Source organism: Buteo buteo, chromosome 4 (genome assembly GCF_964188355.1).
Source record: "Buteo buteo chromosome 4, bButBut1.hap1.1, whole genome shotgun sequence".
NCBI lineage: Eukaryota > Metazoa > Chordata > Aves > Accipitriformes > Accipitridae > Buteo > Buteo buteo.
Genome location: NC_134174.1, coordinates 49,085,016 through 49,101,184, shown reverse-complemented (window position 1 = coordinate 49,101,184; position 16,169 = coordinate 49,085,016). Strand labels below are relative to the sequence as shown.

Below are 16,169 nucleotides of genomic sequence, written 5' to 3'. Positions count from 1 at the left end.
CAGAGAAAGAGAGGTTACTAAAATGCAGAGCTGACTGACCATAAGCAGCAGGCAGAACAAAAAAATACCACCACAGAGAAGAAGAGATTTGTACCATGGTCATGTAACTTAATGGAAGCTAACTTAAGGTCTTTTGCAAATGCCAGCTTCAAAGTATTCATGCTTTATTGTAAGAAGTGTTCTACTCTTCTGATGGTCTCTTGTGTTCTGCTTAAAAAGATCTACCAAAAATGTCAAGATCTCCAGAATCTGCACATGGTATGTAATGCTGCCTTTCCTTAGGCTTCAGAAATCCACTGAAATCAGTATATTGTTTATATGTGTGAAATGATGTGAGAGGGAAATCAAGTCTTTAACCATCACTGAATTCCAGCTGACAAAATCATCCAGGCATAAATGAGTATGATTCCACTGACTTCTGGGTACATCTCCAGGAAACTTCTGTGATGGGTTTGGCTATGCTGGTGAGATGCCAGCAATATGATTTTCTGAGCACAGTGATTTCAACATTAAGAACTCCATTATCTTCTTCAACATTTTTCAGACCCTGCCATCTGTATGATTTGTCCGTGGTCAGTACTACTGTCTGCTGAAGGAAATTTGTCCTTCCAAAACAATGCATCTCAGGTGGAAGCTGTCCCTTTCAGTGCACCAGAATTGCTCCACAGGCAAAGTAAAAACCAGCGCATCAGACTAACAAAGGTGAGATATATTACAAAATAAATCTAGACAGTACCTCATGAAGACAAGCTTGTGGGTTTTAATGCAGCATATCAGGTATCTACTGTCAAACTCCATTTCTAATAACACTAAACAAATTAGGCTACAGTTAGAAAGATTTACATGTATCTTGCAGCTTGGCATTAGATGAGCATGCATGCCAACATCAAAATCAGTTTTGAACATCAGTCCGCAAGGTCTGCAAAAATGTATTTTTGTAAAGGCCCACAGAAAGGAAGAATATTTCTATGAACATGGTGTTTGACCAGATATGGTAATTGTAATCCCAGAAGCAGCAGAACTGCAGTATCTATACAATCAGAGAGTGGAAGCACTCCCAGAAAATCAGAAATATGTTCAGCTTTGTTAACAATTTACTTTTCTTCTCCCTGCCAAATAAGTCTCTCTGGCAAGAGAGTAAGATACAACACTCAGGTACCTAAAAGTTTTAAATACCACCAGGACCACATCAGTACATACTTCCCTTAGATGCTATGCAGAAATATGAAGCCTTGGAATAGATGGCCCTTACTCCAGTAATCCTCTTCCTGGACGTGACTGCTAGTCAGTCCCACAGGCAGGGGAAACCTTTGATTGCCGATGGGAAAGCTTCAAAACTAAGAAAGGAGTTCAAATTTCTTTTCCTACTCATGGCATCATTGGATAGAGGGCAGTCTGGCTTGGCCCCTCAAGCTGAACAATACTCATTGCATGCCATCTAGTCAATAAGCCAAGAGTCACTATTGTATTTTTATATATGTTTCCTCTTGTCTAGTGACCTGTTTGGCTTCTGCCATTTTGTGACCAAAGACACAAAAAGATGGTGTCTCTAGTATGAGGCTTTTCTGTATTTAATGTTGACTTCATAAAGGGCTTCCTTTTCTGTTTTGACAGATGTTGGTGTATTCCTTAGGAATGACCCTCTATTGGTCAGCAGACTACCAGGTTCCTCCAAACCAGGCCAGTTACACAAACATTTTTCTTTTCTTTCATTCTGTCTTATATTGGTAGGCTCAAAGACAGAGAGGCATAATCTGAAGTCTCGGTAAGAGGGGCTTTATGTTTTGGACCACTAGAAAGAATTGGAAAGCTTGTGTCAAGGTCAAGACTTCACCAAAAATACCAGTTCATCCAAATCAGGAATTTAGTTAGGCCTCATCTTTACTCCCCCCCCCCCCCTTTTTTTTTTCCTTTTTCTTCAAAACCCACAATTGTTCCCATTAAGATAAATTGTACCTTGCTTTTAAGAGTGAAGATTATTTAATCCAAGACTGTAATAAGGAACAGGCTGCCCAGGGAAGGGGTTGAGTCACCATTCGTGATGTGTAGATGTGGCACTTAAGGACATGGTTTAGTGGTGGACTTGGCAGTGTTACGTTTGTGGTTGGACTCGATGATCTTAAAGATCTTTTCCAACCTAAATGATTGTATGATTCTATGATTCTAAGACATGAAGGGCTAAAAGAAAAACATCATGTTGGCATGATCATGGTGCTGTGCACAATGATGTGCTTTTTCAAAGAATGGGATGCTGGAATAAAACTAAATGACTCTCCTTATTTCTGAGCAAATTCTACCAGCATCTCTGCTAGCTGAAATTTTGCATTTATTGCTTACCCAGAATACTTTCAAAGATTTGTAGCACACATTTTGCTTCATTTCTATATCCATGCTTTTGATTGCATGTTTTCGGAGAGCACAAGCTTTTAGTAGATTTAACCCCCCTTTTGTGGGTATACATGGTCTAAGAGAAAAGGCTCTATAAGCTAAATGACTAAAATTTAATTATCTGGTCTCTATGGCAACAGTTTTGGCTGGTATAACTCCTCACCTTTTTGAAGCTAATGCTGCCACATGTCTTACTTGCATGAATCTTTAAGATTCACAGTCTAATTAGCAAAGCTGTGGAGCAGATTGAGCCATTGTCTGTCAGCAAGAAGCCCCTATACAGGCTGATGACCCTCCTTTAAGGGCCAGTTCCCTCCAAGGCTATCCTTGGATCCCATTAGAGACTCTATTTAGTGCTGTTATGCTGCCTGTCTGGAATTTTCCTAAAGTCTAAAGGTATTCAGTGCCCATTTCTCACCCAGGGTGAAAGGCTTACAGAAATTCCTGGTCCCAGTTTATACAGGATTTCAGACCACTGGGAGATATCATTTAACAGTACCTCCATTTTGACTCAGTCTCTCCAGCTGAGTGACCAACTACACACGCTCTTGCTGACACTGTGTGAAGATCTGCCACATAAAAGACTTTCTCCTGAATCAATTCTGGAAGCATGTGAGGCATATCAGAAGGAATCTGCTTCCTTACCAGCAGATGTCTACATAAAGAAAATGGTCCAGTTTGCTGTGGGAAGTGTCAGTGAGGTAGGTACTACTTTCATACTCTAATCATCTCCTTTGGTGAGAGAGGGGAGCAGCAACATGGGATACAGGTGAGCAATTGCCTGAAATTAATGCTTGTATGAATTAAGGAAATGAGATTTGGTTCTAGACTTCTAAGCAGGAAATTGAGTGGGCATGTGTACAAGCAAATGAGGCAATGAAGCCACCTCTCACACCACTCTTACACTTCTGGGAAATTATACAAACCCAGCTTTTGCGCTTACAGTATCTTCATTTCTTTGGTTAATACTGGAAATTGTAACCATTACAGAGACTTCATATTGGCCAAAGGAATGGACTTTACACAAAAGAAAAGATTTCCCCATTGCCACTCTGGTTTCAGACTCTCTTTGTGAAATTCAAAGAAATCACATTTACATCTTATTGAGAATTTCATTCATTGTCCTTGAGTGGAACTGAACATTTGCTGTGCAATCAAGCCTGACCACGTGAAGTCTTTAATACATGAGCACCTGAGTCTTTTTCAAGATTTGAAATATCAACAAACATTTTTTGTTGACAAGCTGAATGAAACTGGAAGAAAACACACTGCAAATACTTTTTTTTCTGTTTTCAACCAATATTCATTACCATTTTTAGATGACCTTTTCCCTTGCACCCTCTGTTATTCTATTTCCCACTGTAACAGTGTCCCCCCTTAAACACTGCTAGCATGAGACCATGAAGCCATCAAAACTTAATCCTGCTTTGTGTTAATCTGAGAAGATGAAGTTGCTTATACCAAGCAAATCAGCAGCCTCTGACAAGCAGAGGGCAAGGATCACTTCAGTATGAGAGTCTGAAGTCCACGTATCATATGACATTGACTTGCAGTACTACTGTCTTCTAGGCAGAGTGGGTAGTCACCGAAGACAGCACAGCCTCTCAGCTTAACAGAAGTCATGTGATAAGGAAAAGACTGCATGAGAAAATATCAGACACCTCACTGCTGTCCTCCCAGATGAATTTTCACCAAGGTAAAGAAAGACTTACAATCTGAACTACCTCATAAGGATACAGCCAACCTTTTCTGAGTCTTTCCCAAGCTAGGTGAATTGTTTAATTTCATGCTGTAGTGATTACATGTAGTGTTGGATAGGATATTTACTGCTTTACATATAAATGGCCTCATAATGGAAAGACTCAGGCTAGTCAGCAAGGTTTCTGTTCCTTATTTCCTCAAAGGACAGTAGTCTGAGGGCTGTGAAGAAATGATAATGAATCAGCTTGCACAGATTTGACTCTTCAACCACTTTGCATAAAACCTGTGCATAAAAAAACCCCCAAAACTTTCAAAACTGCTTTTGTACTTTGTATACTCCAGTGTATTTTTGAAGGTAAAGAGTGGGATTCTGTGAAGTTATCCTCTTGCCATTAAGGAATATATATTCATCCTTCCTATTTGATTACTCAAGCAAAGATTTGTGGTTTCTTTTCTATTTTAGTTCTGTTTTTCTATTCAAGAGATGTTTTATAAATTCACACATGGATTTCTGGAGTGATTTCAAGACACAAGGCCAAATCCTGCTCATTATATAAATAAACCAGCATACACTAATTTCACATTTCATTTAACTTAGATCAAGATTTTATTATCCCTCAGAGTAATTCTCTGACTGTAAGTAAGTGTGGACTTCAGGTTCAGATAGTTCTTTTTTCTCGTCTCTTTATTGTACTGTTCACTTCAAAAGAAATCTCTGATTTTGGGGCAAGGGGAAGTTTGGCCCAAGCCATGCAGGGTTTTTTTGAATATGCTCAACATTAGGCATATGAAAATCCAATTCCTATTCAGCAAATCACATATATGTTCCATTAACTTCAGCTAGAATTAAACACATGCTTAAATACCTGTGCAATATTTCTATTAGGTATTACTGGTCGTAAGAAAAGGAGATTCTTTTGAAAACATACAGACAAACCACCCCTCAAATTGTATTGGCTCACTCATTCAAAAACTGAGCTTATAGATTCACACTTGCATAAGCTGGTGAAAACTATGCTGCTGCCAAAAGGGATGGTCCCATCTTCAACCCCCTATTAGCCGCAAATTCCTGCCATTTCCCTTCTACTGGATCTAGTGATTATGTATGTGGCGTGATCTCTGTGTTTTCTAGGGATTCAGGTCACATGGCTTACACTTGCTGAAGGACTTCAATGAAACAGGGTGTTGATTACATTAAGAACATGTGAGCCACAATTTTCAAGGCAGCATTTCATTTCTTTCCTTTTTTTTTAATTAAAAAAGATCACCTTCAAAGCCTCTGGAAAAAGACAAGAGACAATGCAACCAAAGTAAAGTTAGGGTGCAACAGAAACATGTACTTCCTAATGACTTAGGATAACCCCTTAATGGAATTTCTGCAGCTGACTCTAGCAGTGGATTGTGGCTGGGTGCTGTCCACCCTGCACACAGAAAGAATACTTTACAGTTGAAGGTTTTGGGCCTCAGAATATAAGGAAGGAGAACTTTGCAGGTTATCTGCACTTTGCAAGCTTTCAGTTAAACCTGTAGAATAGAATTAATATATTAGATTTTGTTTATTTGGAATGGTTGTGGACAACTATGAGAACTATTTTGGGTCAGAATAAGATTATGAAATTAATAGAATGAAGTTACCAAGCTTTCCTCGGTCCTTAAGCAATCAAAGTCAGGGATAGAAGACAGACAGACATGGACTATATAAAAAATAGTCAAGCCAAATGGTATTTACGTTATCATGCAGATACAATGATTTATAATTGAAGTATGTGATTCAACATGTTTCCTTTCTGTTTTCAGACAAAGGGTCCAGATTAATGAATTATAGTCGGTCAACAGAAGATTACAGACAACTCTCTGTGGACTACAGTGACTCTAATAGTATTTCTGAAAGTACATCTTTGATACTGTCTAACAGAGGACACAGGAGAGGTAAGATTTTCCTGAAAGATTATGTTTATGAATTATGAGACTACCCATGTAGGTCAGGTGATAGGTGCTCCCATGCACTTCTGGTTACATGACTAGGGAGGTATAGTTGTGCTAAGCTGCAGAGAAGAAAGATCCTTTTATACTTGATTCCTTTTTACTTGTGTCCTACTGTAAAGCTATATATTCCTTGGTTACCATGCAGCAGCATCACCTCTTTCTTTCTTTATGCCCCTTTTGCCAGGTGAAGCTGTTCAGCAGATCACAGACAAAGCCTGACAGCATGTTTCTAGCACATGGGGTCTTGAAACAGATGAGAAACAGCGGAGCTACCCCACAGATGCATATGATAGGCAATGTCAATATGACAGCACTGAAATCAGTTGAATCTATGAATAATACCTAAGACTTGAATGGTGGGGATTCATGTTTCTTCAAGCCCATTCAAAAACAAAGGGACTAATTTTAAAATGTAGAGGAAAAAAACAACCAAACAAGCCTTTGTTTTCTTTCAATTTTTGTCCTAAAGCCATTGTGCATTTCCTGCTCAGTGTGTTGTTTTCATTGTGATAAATTCCAGGTTGCAATGCTGCTCTTCTGATTTACTTTGTCTGCAGACACCAGAGTTGGAATCTTAGCTCCACTTTCAATCCTTCTATGGCAGGAACAGCATGAAAGAAACTGTCTGGGAGAGGACTGATTCAGTGAAGACACTCTGGTAGACATCAGTCAGGGTCCCTCCCAAGCCAATTAAATCACAGTGTAGGGGGATACTATGAAGCAAAGATGGGAATTCAGCAGGAAGGGGAGTACTGCTGTGCATATGTATCTTCATGTTTAAACTGGAATCTCAGCTAGGGACACCTAGGCAGGACGTTCACACTGCCTAAGAGCAAAAAGCTCCTGTTGCCAAATGTCATCAACATCTCCTAAAAAACCAAGCTTACCATGCCAGCTCCTCATTCTCAGACTCCTGCTCATTTCTTTTCTCCATTCCACAGTTACCCACCCTCCCATCTGCTTTCAATTGGTTTTTTCCATCCTGCCTGGGGCACTTCTCCTGAGCTTCCAGACCCAGAGGTGGAAGTTTACTTCTGTACTTCAGAGTTTACTTCCTCCCTCTATAAGCCTCAATGAGAAATGAAGTACTAGGTCCTCCATGGCATGGATTCAAATGTGCTCTGTAAGCAGGTGTGGGTTTTTTATCCCAGAAATTTCTTCCCTAAGGCAATAACCCTAGCGTCCACTACATCAGTTAGGATGCAACAAGGTATGCACACCAACTGGTTAGATCACTGATGCCATAAATAACAGAAAACTGCTGAGTAGTCCTTGCTTTTTTTCACTGGGGAGCATTAATTTGGGTTTATGATATCCAGCTGCTGACTGTCATGAAATTCATAGGAACATATTATCCACACTCTTCCAAATTTGAAAGGTTGAAAATTTACTAGGCAAAAATAAAAGGCATTGAACATGATCTCAAGGGACTAATTTCCCTAGGAAGAATGGCAAAAAAAAAATGGGTGCCCACTGCATTATCACAAGTCTGCCAAGAGATAATTCACAGAGAGAAAGCGAATATATCCTGGGAAAAAACCCCAAACATGTAATAGCCTCTCAGCCCCAAGCCTTAGCCCCAAAGATGAGGAAGGTGAGGTTTCTCATACAACTGCTGTTGATACTCTACTCCTGAAAGGCGCTTTTCTGAAGCTCCGGACTTGCAATCAATATCAGCAGCAATAAAAACCTGAGATTGCAGCTGCTCCCTATGTGACACGTAGGTGTCAGTCACATACCTAGTGGCACATAGTGAAGTTAAACTCAGGAGCCTATTTTGTAAATCATTTTAAAAAAAAATGTGGTCATAAACTTGACAAAGGCTCATTCCAGTGAATTTGTGCATGTCTCAGTCTCCACTGAAACATTGGTAGCAGTTCGTACACAGCATTTTGTAAGACAATACTCTAAAAATACAGGAGAAAACATAGAATGTGAGAGCTTGTTTGCTGCAGACATTCTTTCATGAGATAATGCATTAGAAAAATGCATTCTCTGAAAAGAAATACTACCATCTAGTAGAAGACCATTATCAAGGGAGATCAATATCTCTATCCAGTCTGTACTTTAGAAGCTCATTTAACATATAATAAATTAATCATCTACAGGATCAACTTCTTTGAAGGCCACATGTTGCTTAAACATCAGGAATGTGTTGGATTTGTGATCAAAGCATGGCAGTCTGGCCACTGAAACTAGCCGACTTGCCCCACTGCCATAACAGCTGACACAGAAAAACTAAGGGGAATTTTCTGTGCTTGTCCAAGTATATTTATACAATTATGTGAAACCTATAGTGTAAGCAGAGAATTTTGCAAGGCTTTCTCATTAAAAAGCATGTCATTTCAGAACACAGGACTGAATTTCTAGTAACTAGGCCTGAGTATTTGGCTTATCTCAAATCTCACACTTTTCACTACCATCTGCAGCTTGAAAAAATATGTTTATGCATATTTTAGCAATGTGACTGCAGATTTTTTAGTTTTTAAAATTTCAGTTGGTGGTTGGTACACTAGAATTCAATTTCATGTTTTCATGTTGGAATTCAGAGTGAGGTCTCAGGTTGTAGTTCGTGGATATTTTATCTGGAGAAAAAGCTGACCTAAACAATTGCTTTCACATAGTTCAGCTTATCACCTTTATCATTCTGCCTATGTAATAGTTTGATATGCAATTCTTCAAATAAGATCAATGAAATGATCCAAGTGAAGAAAAATTTAACCTTCCCACCCTTCCCTAAAGGATTTAAAACATTTCTGAGAAGAAATGTTTATGGAACTACAAATTGCATAACCCTTTCTGGTTCTATCTCTAAATTTCAGCCTTCAAATATTTGGACAAAGCAATGCCTATCATTTCTGTAGCAGCAGAGATGACTGAAGGTGAAAAATTGTACAAATCTTATTTGCTAATGACTCACAAACCATCCTATACTCCCACCAGATTTTTATGATGTAAAAACATTCACAATATATTCAATGTAGCAAATAACCAGTGGAATATTTACAAACAGTTTTAATTATTTCAGTGATTTTTTTATCTTACTCTGATTAAGCCAGAGAAGTTTCATGGCTTCCCCCCCCCAATTTTATGCCTGGAAATAGAAGAACAAAGAATACCAGAGGTAATTTCTGAAGAGCAAAAGCTGTTTCACAAATTACCCCCATACATATGGAAATAATAGCCATTGTAACTACACAGCTATTTTTCAAATTACATTCACGTGAAGGGTTATGAAGAGGAAGTAACAATAACTAGAGAACTGGGAAAACTACTGGCATGGTATACGCTTAGCCTTATCAAATAGCCATTTATCATGCCCAAGCAAGGACACAAGAGAGGAAGTAGCCAATCTAAATTTCTTGTTGTAGTTGTCCCAAGATCTGATGCTGAGAGCTGCTACAGTTGCTTCAATTGTGAAATTTCCTTTATTCATTTCAGGGAGAGTTCCACAAACACACAGGTCATGGGACCCTGCCCTTAGTGGGTCAAGGACACAAAGTAGCTACAAGCTCTTCATAAACAGGTAATCAAAACTCATATTCCTAAAAGATGGAAGCTGTTTTATTGCCAAGTGAAGCAGACAACTAGTGTGGCAATGTCATTATCAGAGAGTGCCTGGATCGCCATCTGAACCTGTTTTGGTAATAGATACTGTTTATGTAGAATTAAAGTGCACCTAGGCTCAGTTTGGCTCCAAGGGAAACAGTCCAAATACTCTAGTGAAACGGAGCTTGGGCCCTGAACAATCCATACAAAACAAGCACATTGAAGTTTTCCACCTTCACTCTTTACCACTGTGTCCTGCCAGATGTCACTGGCCTCCTGGAACAGCTGCCCCTAGTGTGTCTCCATCAGAATCAGACAGGTAAGCAGCAATAGCTCGCTGTGACTGAAACAACTGGGAAGCAGCTCCACAGAGACTGTAGAAGGGAAAAACCTGTTGAGAAGGTATGAACAGTCATTGCTTTCATTGGCAATGCATTCTGCAGAGTCTGTATTTGCCTACATTCAGATTTTGGATCTGATCTGGCCTTGCTGTCACATTAGCAGAGGCCTGATGTCTTCTGGAGTGGTTATGACAGACCATGTATATGATCCATCGTTTTCAGTGGATTATTTGCATTTCCATCTCAGTTCTTAGAGGCTGATTTGTCTCACTTGTGTCAGCCATATCCAGCCTTGCACTGCCACTTTACTGAAGAGTCATAGGTAACCCAGGGACACAACACAAGCAGTAAAGACCTCTGCTCTGTCATGAGGATTAGCCTCATTTCAGCCATGGCATGTACAGCAGCCCTGTAGACATAGACAAGGAAAGCTGAGAATTGTACAACTGATACTAACTCCTTTTCAAAAGCTAGGGAAACACCATTGCTGCCAAACAAAATTTTTCTGGACTGGGTGTTAGCATAGTGGAGCTGTAATCATGGCTGTTTCCAAATGAAGAAGAGATCTAAGTACTGTTAGCCTCTAGGCACCACAAGGACCAGAATCCCATACTTAAGCACCATGTAATCCCTACAGACATCCCATTTAAATTGAGTTCTTGACCCAGTTAAACAGGAGTTTCTTCTTTTAACCATGACATGAGCAATTCAGGCCCACAGGAAATGCTGCATTTAGATCAACTTCCAATTAAATGTATCCCAAGTAAACAGTTTGAACTTCCTGGTAAATCAGCCATGATAATCTGAGCGATGTGATATACCCCAGTACACTTCTAAACCTGCAGTAAGACAGAACTACAAACAGGTTGCAGGATAGTGGCAGCTTTTGTGAAGAAAGAAGTCTCTGTCTACCTGTCTAACTACACACACATACATATATATGTGTGTATATATATATGCATCACACACCTGGCAATGATACCAGTAACAGAATATTTATTTCCTGAGTATGTTGGAAAAATTGCCACACCTCTGACCACCAACCTGGGTATCATCTTGTTATCCTTGATCTAAAATCATGCTGCCAAGAAACCATTCCCCTCCTTCACTGAAAGATGAACTCTCTTCTCCAGATTTCCAGCAAGCTGTTTCCCATAGAACTTCAGGACTGTAAACCCCACTTTTGGTTGTAAGCATCTGCAACTGAATTTCTACCAAGGTTACCATCCTATTATAAGTACCGTGAAAACCGTGGAGTCGGAAATAATTATTTTGGAAACCACCAATTTCCCATATAGGAGGACAACTAACACAAAACTTAGTGATGGGTTTACTATCTATAAAGCTTACTAATATAATCATGCTCACTTCTGTAAGCAGTCCAACTGACATAATTTACATCTCATAAAGTTAAGCTTGTAAGTATATGCAGGGCTATGGCCTACATATAAAGAAGACACAGCTGTCAAGTCTGACATCTCTCACCTTGCAGGACTAATAACAGGAAGTGTTTTCCACAGGAAAAGAAAGTCTTCTTAATACAGCATCTTGGGTTTTGAGATAGTAGTATTTTTATATCCACAAAAGTCATTTCAGGTAATTTTTAGGCATATTTCTTAGTTAAATGTTGATCTTTATGAGGCTGCATTGATAGAAACAAAAATATCCAGATATCTTTAGAGTCAGAGGAATGTAAACTAGGATAGAATACAATAGAATAGAATAAAATAAAATAGAACAGAACAGAACAGAATAGTTGAGTTGGAAGAGACCTGCAACAATCATCTAGTCCAACTGCCTGACTACTTCAGGGCTGACCAAAAGTTAAAGCATGTTATTAAGGGCATGTCCAAATGCCTCTTAAACACTGACAGGCTTGGGGCATCGACCACCTCTCTAGGGAGACTGTTCCAGTCTTTGGCCACCCTCTCAGTAAAGAAATGCTTCCTAACATCAAGTCTGAACCTCCCCAACACAGCTTTGAACCATTCCCACGTGTCCTGTCACTGGATACCGAGGAGAAGCGATCAGCAACTACTCCAGTAACTTTGTTAAAAACCTTCTGAAACTCCCTGAATAGTTCCCTGAAGCAACTCTGCAAGATGCAAAAAAAAAGGATAAAACTTTGGGATAACAAAAAAGCTTCCATGTGACTTTGGCATTTGTTAAAAATGTAATTAATATCCACCTCAACAAAACCTTTCCTTCTGTACCACATAATAATTTTTTCCTCATTGATAAGAGTATGTATTATATTTTAAGTTTATTCTAAGCATACATGTTTCTTCTTGTGTGGAAAACACCCTTACTTTATGGGTTAAAATTATAGTATAAAGAGAGCTTTCTGATCTGAGATTTCACACATCTTTCTCTTAATTAAATTCAAAAGTCCCTCAGTTCCCTAAGACATTAAATTATTCTAATGAATTATTATTCAAATAATTTAGTTCACATTCCTGGAAAATTCTGAATAATGTAACAACAAATGCTTTTTTGCTTCAGAAAGTAAGAAATGAGGAGTTGACTTCATCCTGTAGAATTCCCAGAAAGGCGCGGGGCTAAATTCTTTGCCTGTTGGCTTCACCAGACATAAACCAGCTAGATCTGGCTCACCAAATGAAAAAAAAAAAAAAAAGACTGTTATTGAATTAAAGCAGAGTTTAGATTTATTTATAAAGGGCTTCAGTAATATTATCCCTGTTGAATTGTTTTTCTTTTTCTGTAAAGAAACATATAATAACTAATAACTGACATTGCCCTGGATTTCATAATATTCTGCCAGTCAATGTACCTTAAGCTGTTTGTCCTCGAGTCTGTGTTGGTTTGATTGCATGCTATATCTATTGCTCACCATGACATTTTCTTTGAAGGTCGGTCAGCGCTGTAGAAGAAATCCCTGGTGGAACTCAGAAGAACAGCAGACAGAACCTGCTAAGTTTAGGTTCCACCTTCTCTGTGTCTACAAAGGACTACACAGCAGCTGCTGCATCACAGAAGTGTTTGTTCCACAGGAAGGAAAAGGTGACTAATGAAAAACATATAAGCTGATTTCAAAATGTAAATGTCACTAAAGAGAAACCTTGCATCCAGTTGTCATTCACCAGTGACATGCGTATTAGCTACTGAGTCATTTCATTAGATGAGTATTCTAAATTGACAGACTCTAAATTAGGCATGATCCAGTGTGAAAACTCAGAACTGAAGGCAGTGAAAGCTGTTGTCCATAAAGACTAAGCAAAAGCTTATAACCAAACCCTCTCTGACCTACATGTGTGATTTCTGCAAGCATCAAACACCACATAGACTGTTTTCATCAACCACTTTGTCAGGAGTTTCAGAACAGCAAAAACATTTATAGAGACACTGAACCCAAAGACTTGCTGGTCAACGGTGCTCAAAGGACTTAGTTAATTTTTTTTTTACAGTGTATACCTGGACAGAAAGCATAGGTTAGCAGTGAGTGTGCCAAACCAATAGTTCACCTAAGGGTCTATTTCTAGTTGCTGATTTGTTGTAGGATTCTCTTAAATGGGAAGGATAATGGTTTTTTTGGCAGTTGGATCACAAAAATCCAGAAATAACTGAATCACAGAAAACTCCACAATGCTGCTGCTCATGGAGCTTTCTGTTGTGGAAGTAGAAGGGATAGGTTTCAGGCTGGTGGGTCCTTTCACCTGTTCCCAGTTCAGAAGCTTAAGACTGACCAGTTGCAGAAGTTCAATCAAGAGTTTCAGTTAGATACTTCAGAAAATTATCTTTTTATATATAAATTGAGTTTTAAATTTTGTTAATATGATTTTTGCTGGGATAATAATTAAGTTCCTCAGAAAGAGTCCAGCAACTATTACAACAAAGTGCTAGTCCCTCTTTATATGTGATACAAAACTGCATTGTCTGTTGGCAGGACAATACTAGTATTATGAAAAAACCCATAAATTTTCTCAAAAAAAGATCTAAATGGGTCAAGGTACTAAGTCATGGAGAATGATTGGCGGGATCCACATCTTACCACTTGCAAACATTTAGTTATTTCTGTCTGCTTCAAGGATCTAAAAGCATAGGTGAATCTGAAAAAAAACCCCCAAACAATACGCAAAATTTTTTGAGGTGGATGCTCAGCAAGAAGAAAAGCATCTTGTGTTGTTAAAGTTTGTTGAAGTTAAAGCAAAAGAATACAATGTCTGCTAATAAGAAATATCTGTCAACCTTCATTACAGGGAAGAAAGCAGCTCTGCATTTTAGTCTGGTTCCCTATGGAAGCTAGGCTTATGAAATCACAGTGGTGTGTACGTATGTGTGTACATGTCTGTGACTGTCCTCATAGTAATTCGGGAATCAAATGGGAAAAGGTCTCAGAAGAAATTAAGTTTCTGTAAGTGTTATGAAAATAGGTGTCTTGCAAAGGATACGGATCTTGGTTAAGTGCCTTTACAGAAGAAAAGACTTCAGCATGAGCTTACCCCTAATTAGACCCCAGAGAGTCCACACAGGAGAGACCTCAAACAGAAAGAAGTCTTCAATCAGCATTTGCACCTTATTAGACACTGAAGTCAATTAGCTACAGCATACAGATCAACAGAAATGGGTTTCATTGGTATTGGTGTTTGAGATCTTCATTACTTTAAGGAGACATTTATTAAATTTCTAAATTGCCTCCTTACAGTTTTCAGGTCCAGAATTTATTATTTTGTCTAGTGAACCACCAGTGACCTTACAGCTGCCTGGATCGATTGTGGTAAGTATGAACATATAGAAATTAGAACTAATCTAGTGACCTTTTAGTTGGGGGTCTTTGTAAGTTGCATCTGAGTCCCAACCTAGTATTCTTGCCATGTCTTCCTCCCAGGTTAAGTTAGGGTTCCTGCAGAGGTATTGAGACTTGAAAGGAGATCATTTAATTCTCAGTCCTATGTAGTTATTTCTGTTGGTGTGAAAATAGCTTAATTTATCCTTGTCAGCTAAGAATGCTCACTTTAGCACAAGACTTTTGAGACGAAGATTATACAGCAAATATGCCATGTGACATCTAGTGCCAATGTCTTGGACTCCTCCAGTTTGCAGGCACATCCTCTACCTTTCATTAAGATAAGGTAAAAGGCTGACAGCATACAGCAGTAAAAATGAGGGCAAAGAAAATTTGGAATTACCCTCAAATCTAGAATAACCCTGGTGATTGTAGAGTCTGAGTACGCTCAGTTGTTTTGTTGGGATTCCCTGGGGTTTTTTAAAATTAGAAATGTTCGGGATATTAATTTATGAGAAGGAAGGCAGGAAACAGCATAGTCTTGTGACCAATTCTATCAGGTTATGGAGAGACAGGAGAGTAGGGGGCCTCAGTAATAAAATGCTGTGGAACTTGCATTGCTTGTATTTGACACTCATTCTTCATTCTTTTTTACATGTTCTTAGACTAAAAAAGGGAAATCCTATTTGTCCCAAAGGGATCTCAATGTGATTCTACTCAACGGGCAGTGCCTTGAGGTACAATGTGACATCAAGTCCAAGGCAAGAGATGTTTTCAATACCGTGGTGGCGTATGCAAACTTGGTGGAACATTTCTACTTTGGCTTGGCTTACCTGAAAGGTAATGAGACACAGCTAACTACAATAACAGTTGTCTCCCTCAGTGCCTCCATAGTCAATTTATTAATGAATTCCAGTAAGCTCCTTTAAGATCCTGAGAGGAAAGCACAGCCAAAACTTAAGCAAAAGTAAGGTACATTGGTTTAAACTGTACTGCAGTGATGTAAAGCATATCTACCCTAGGACTGTGCATCAGCACAGCCATACTGTTACTGGCTGATATTCCTATGCAGAAAAGGCTGTGTCCCAGCCTTGCACTGGAATAATACTGAGCCATGTAGCTCCAGCAGAAATTCCAGGAAGCACTGTACTGAGGAAGGCTGCCTGCCTTTGTTACTAGATATAAGTTGGAGTACAGGCTTAGCTATTTTGTCTACAAGACCCACATCTCCCATTTCTGATGGCAAGCACGGCTGAGGCACTAGGAAGAAGCATACCTTGTGTGTAGAGTGTGAGGATTACAATGGGGTGCAGAACCTGAATTCTGAGCAGAATGCAAGCCCCATCAATTCTTAAGGGATTCCATAGATACCACACCAATCCAGCATCTAACAATTGTACTCCTAAATTACACACTAAGTATTATCCTAAGTTCTCCATCAAAAAAGCAATGCATTAAAC

General features: G+C 39.0%; 1 protein-coding gene across 1 annotated transcript in view; it reads left to right on the top strand.

The window, feature by feature from the left end:
• FRMPD2 (FERM and PDZ domain containing 2) overlaps positions 1-16,169 on the top strand; it is a 37,527-nt gene that overhangs the window by 3,395 nt on the left and 17,963 nt on the right. Inside the window, exons 2-12 of the mRNA XM_075026724.1 lie at positions 545-702; positions 1,615-1,680; positions 2,904-3,093; positions 3,962-4,084; positions 5,887-6,018; positions 8,898-8,957; positions 9,517-9,601; positions 9,887-9,943; positions 13,917-13,932; positions 14,629-14,700; positions 15,375-15,549. Coding sequence (XP_074882825.1) covers positions 545-702; positions 1,615-1,680; positions 2,904-3,093; positions 3,962-4,084; positions 5,887-6,018; positions 8,898-8,957; positions 9,517-9,601; positions 9,887-9,943; positions 13,917-13,932; positions 14,629-14,700; positions 15,375-15,549 — 1,134 coding nt within the window. The remainder of the gene's footprint in view (positions 1-544; positions 703-1,614; positions 1,681-2,903; positions 3,094-3,961; positions 4,085-5,886; positions 6,019-8,897; positions 8,958-9,516; positions 9,602-9,886; positions 9,944-13,916; positions 13,933-14,628; positions 14,701-15,374; positions 15,550-16,169) is intronic.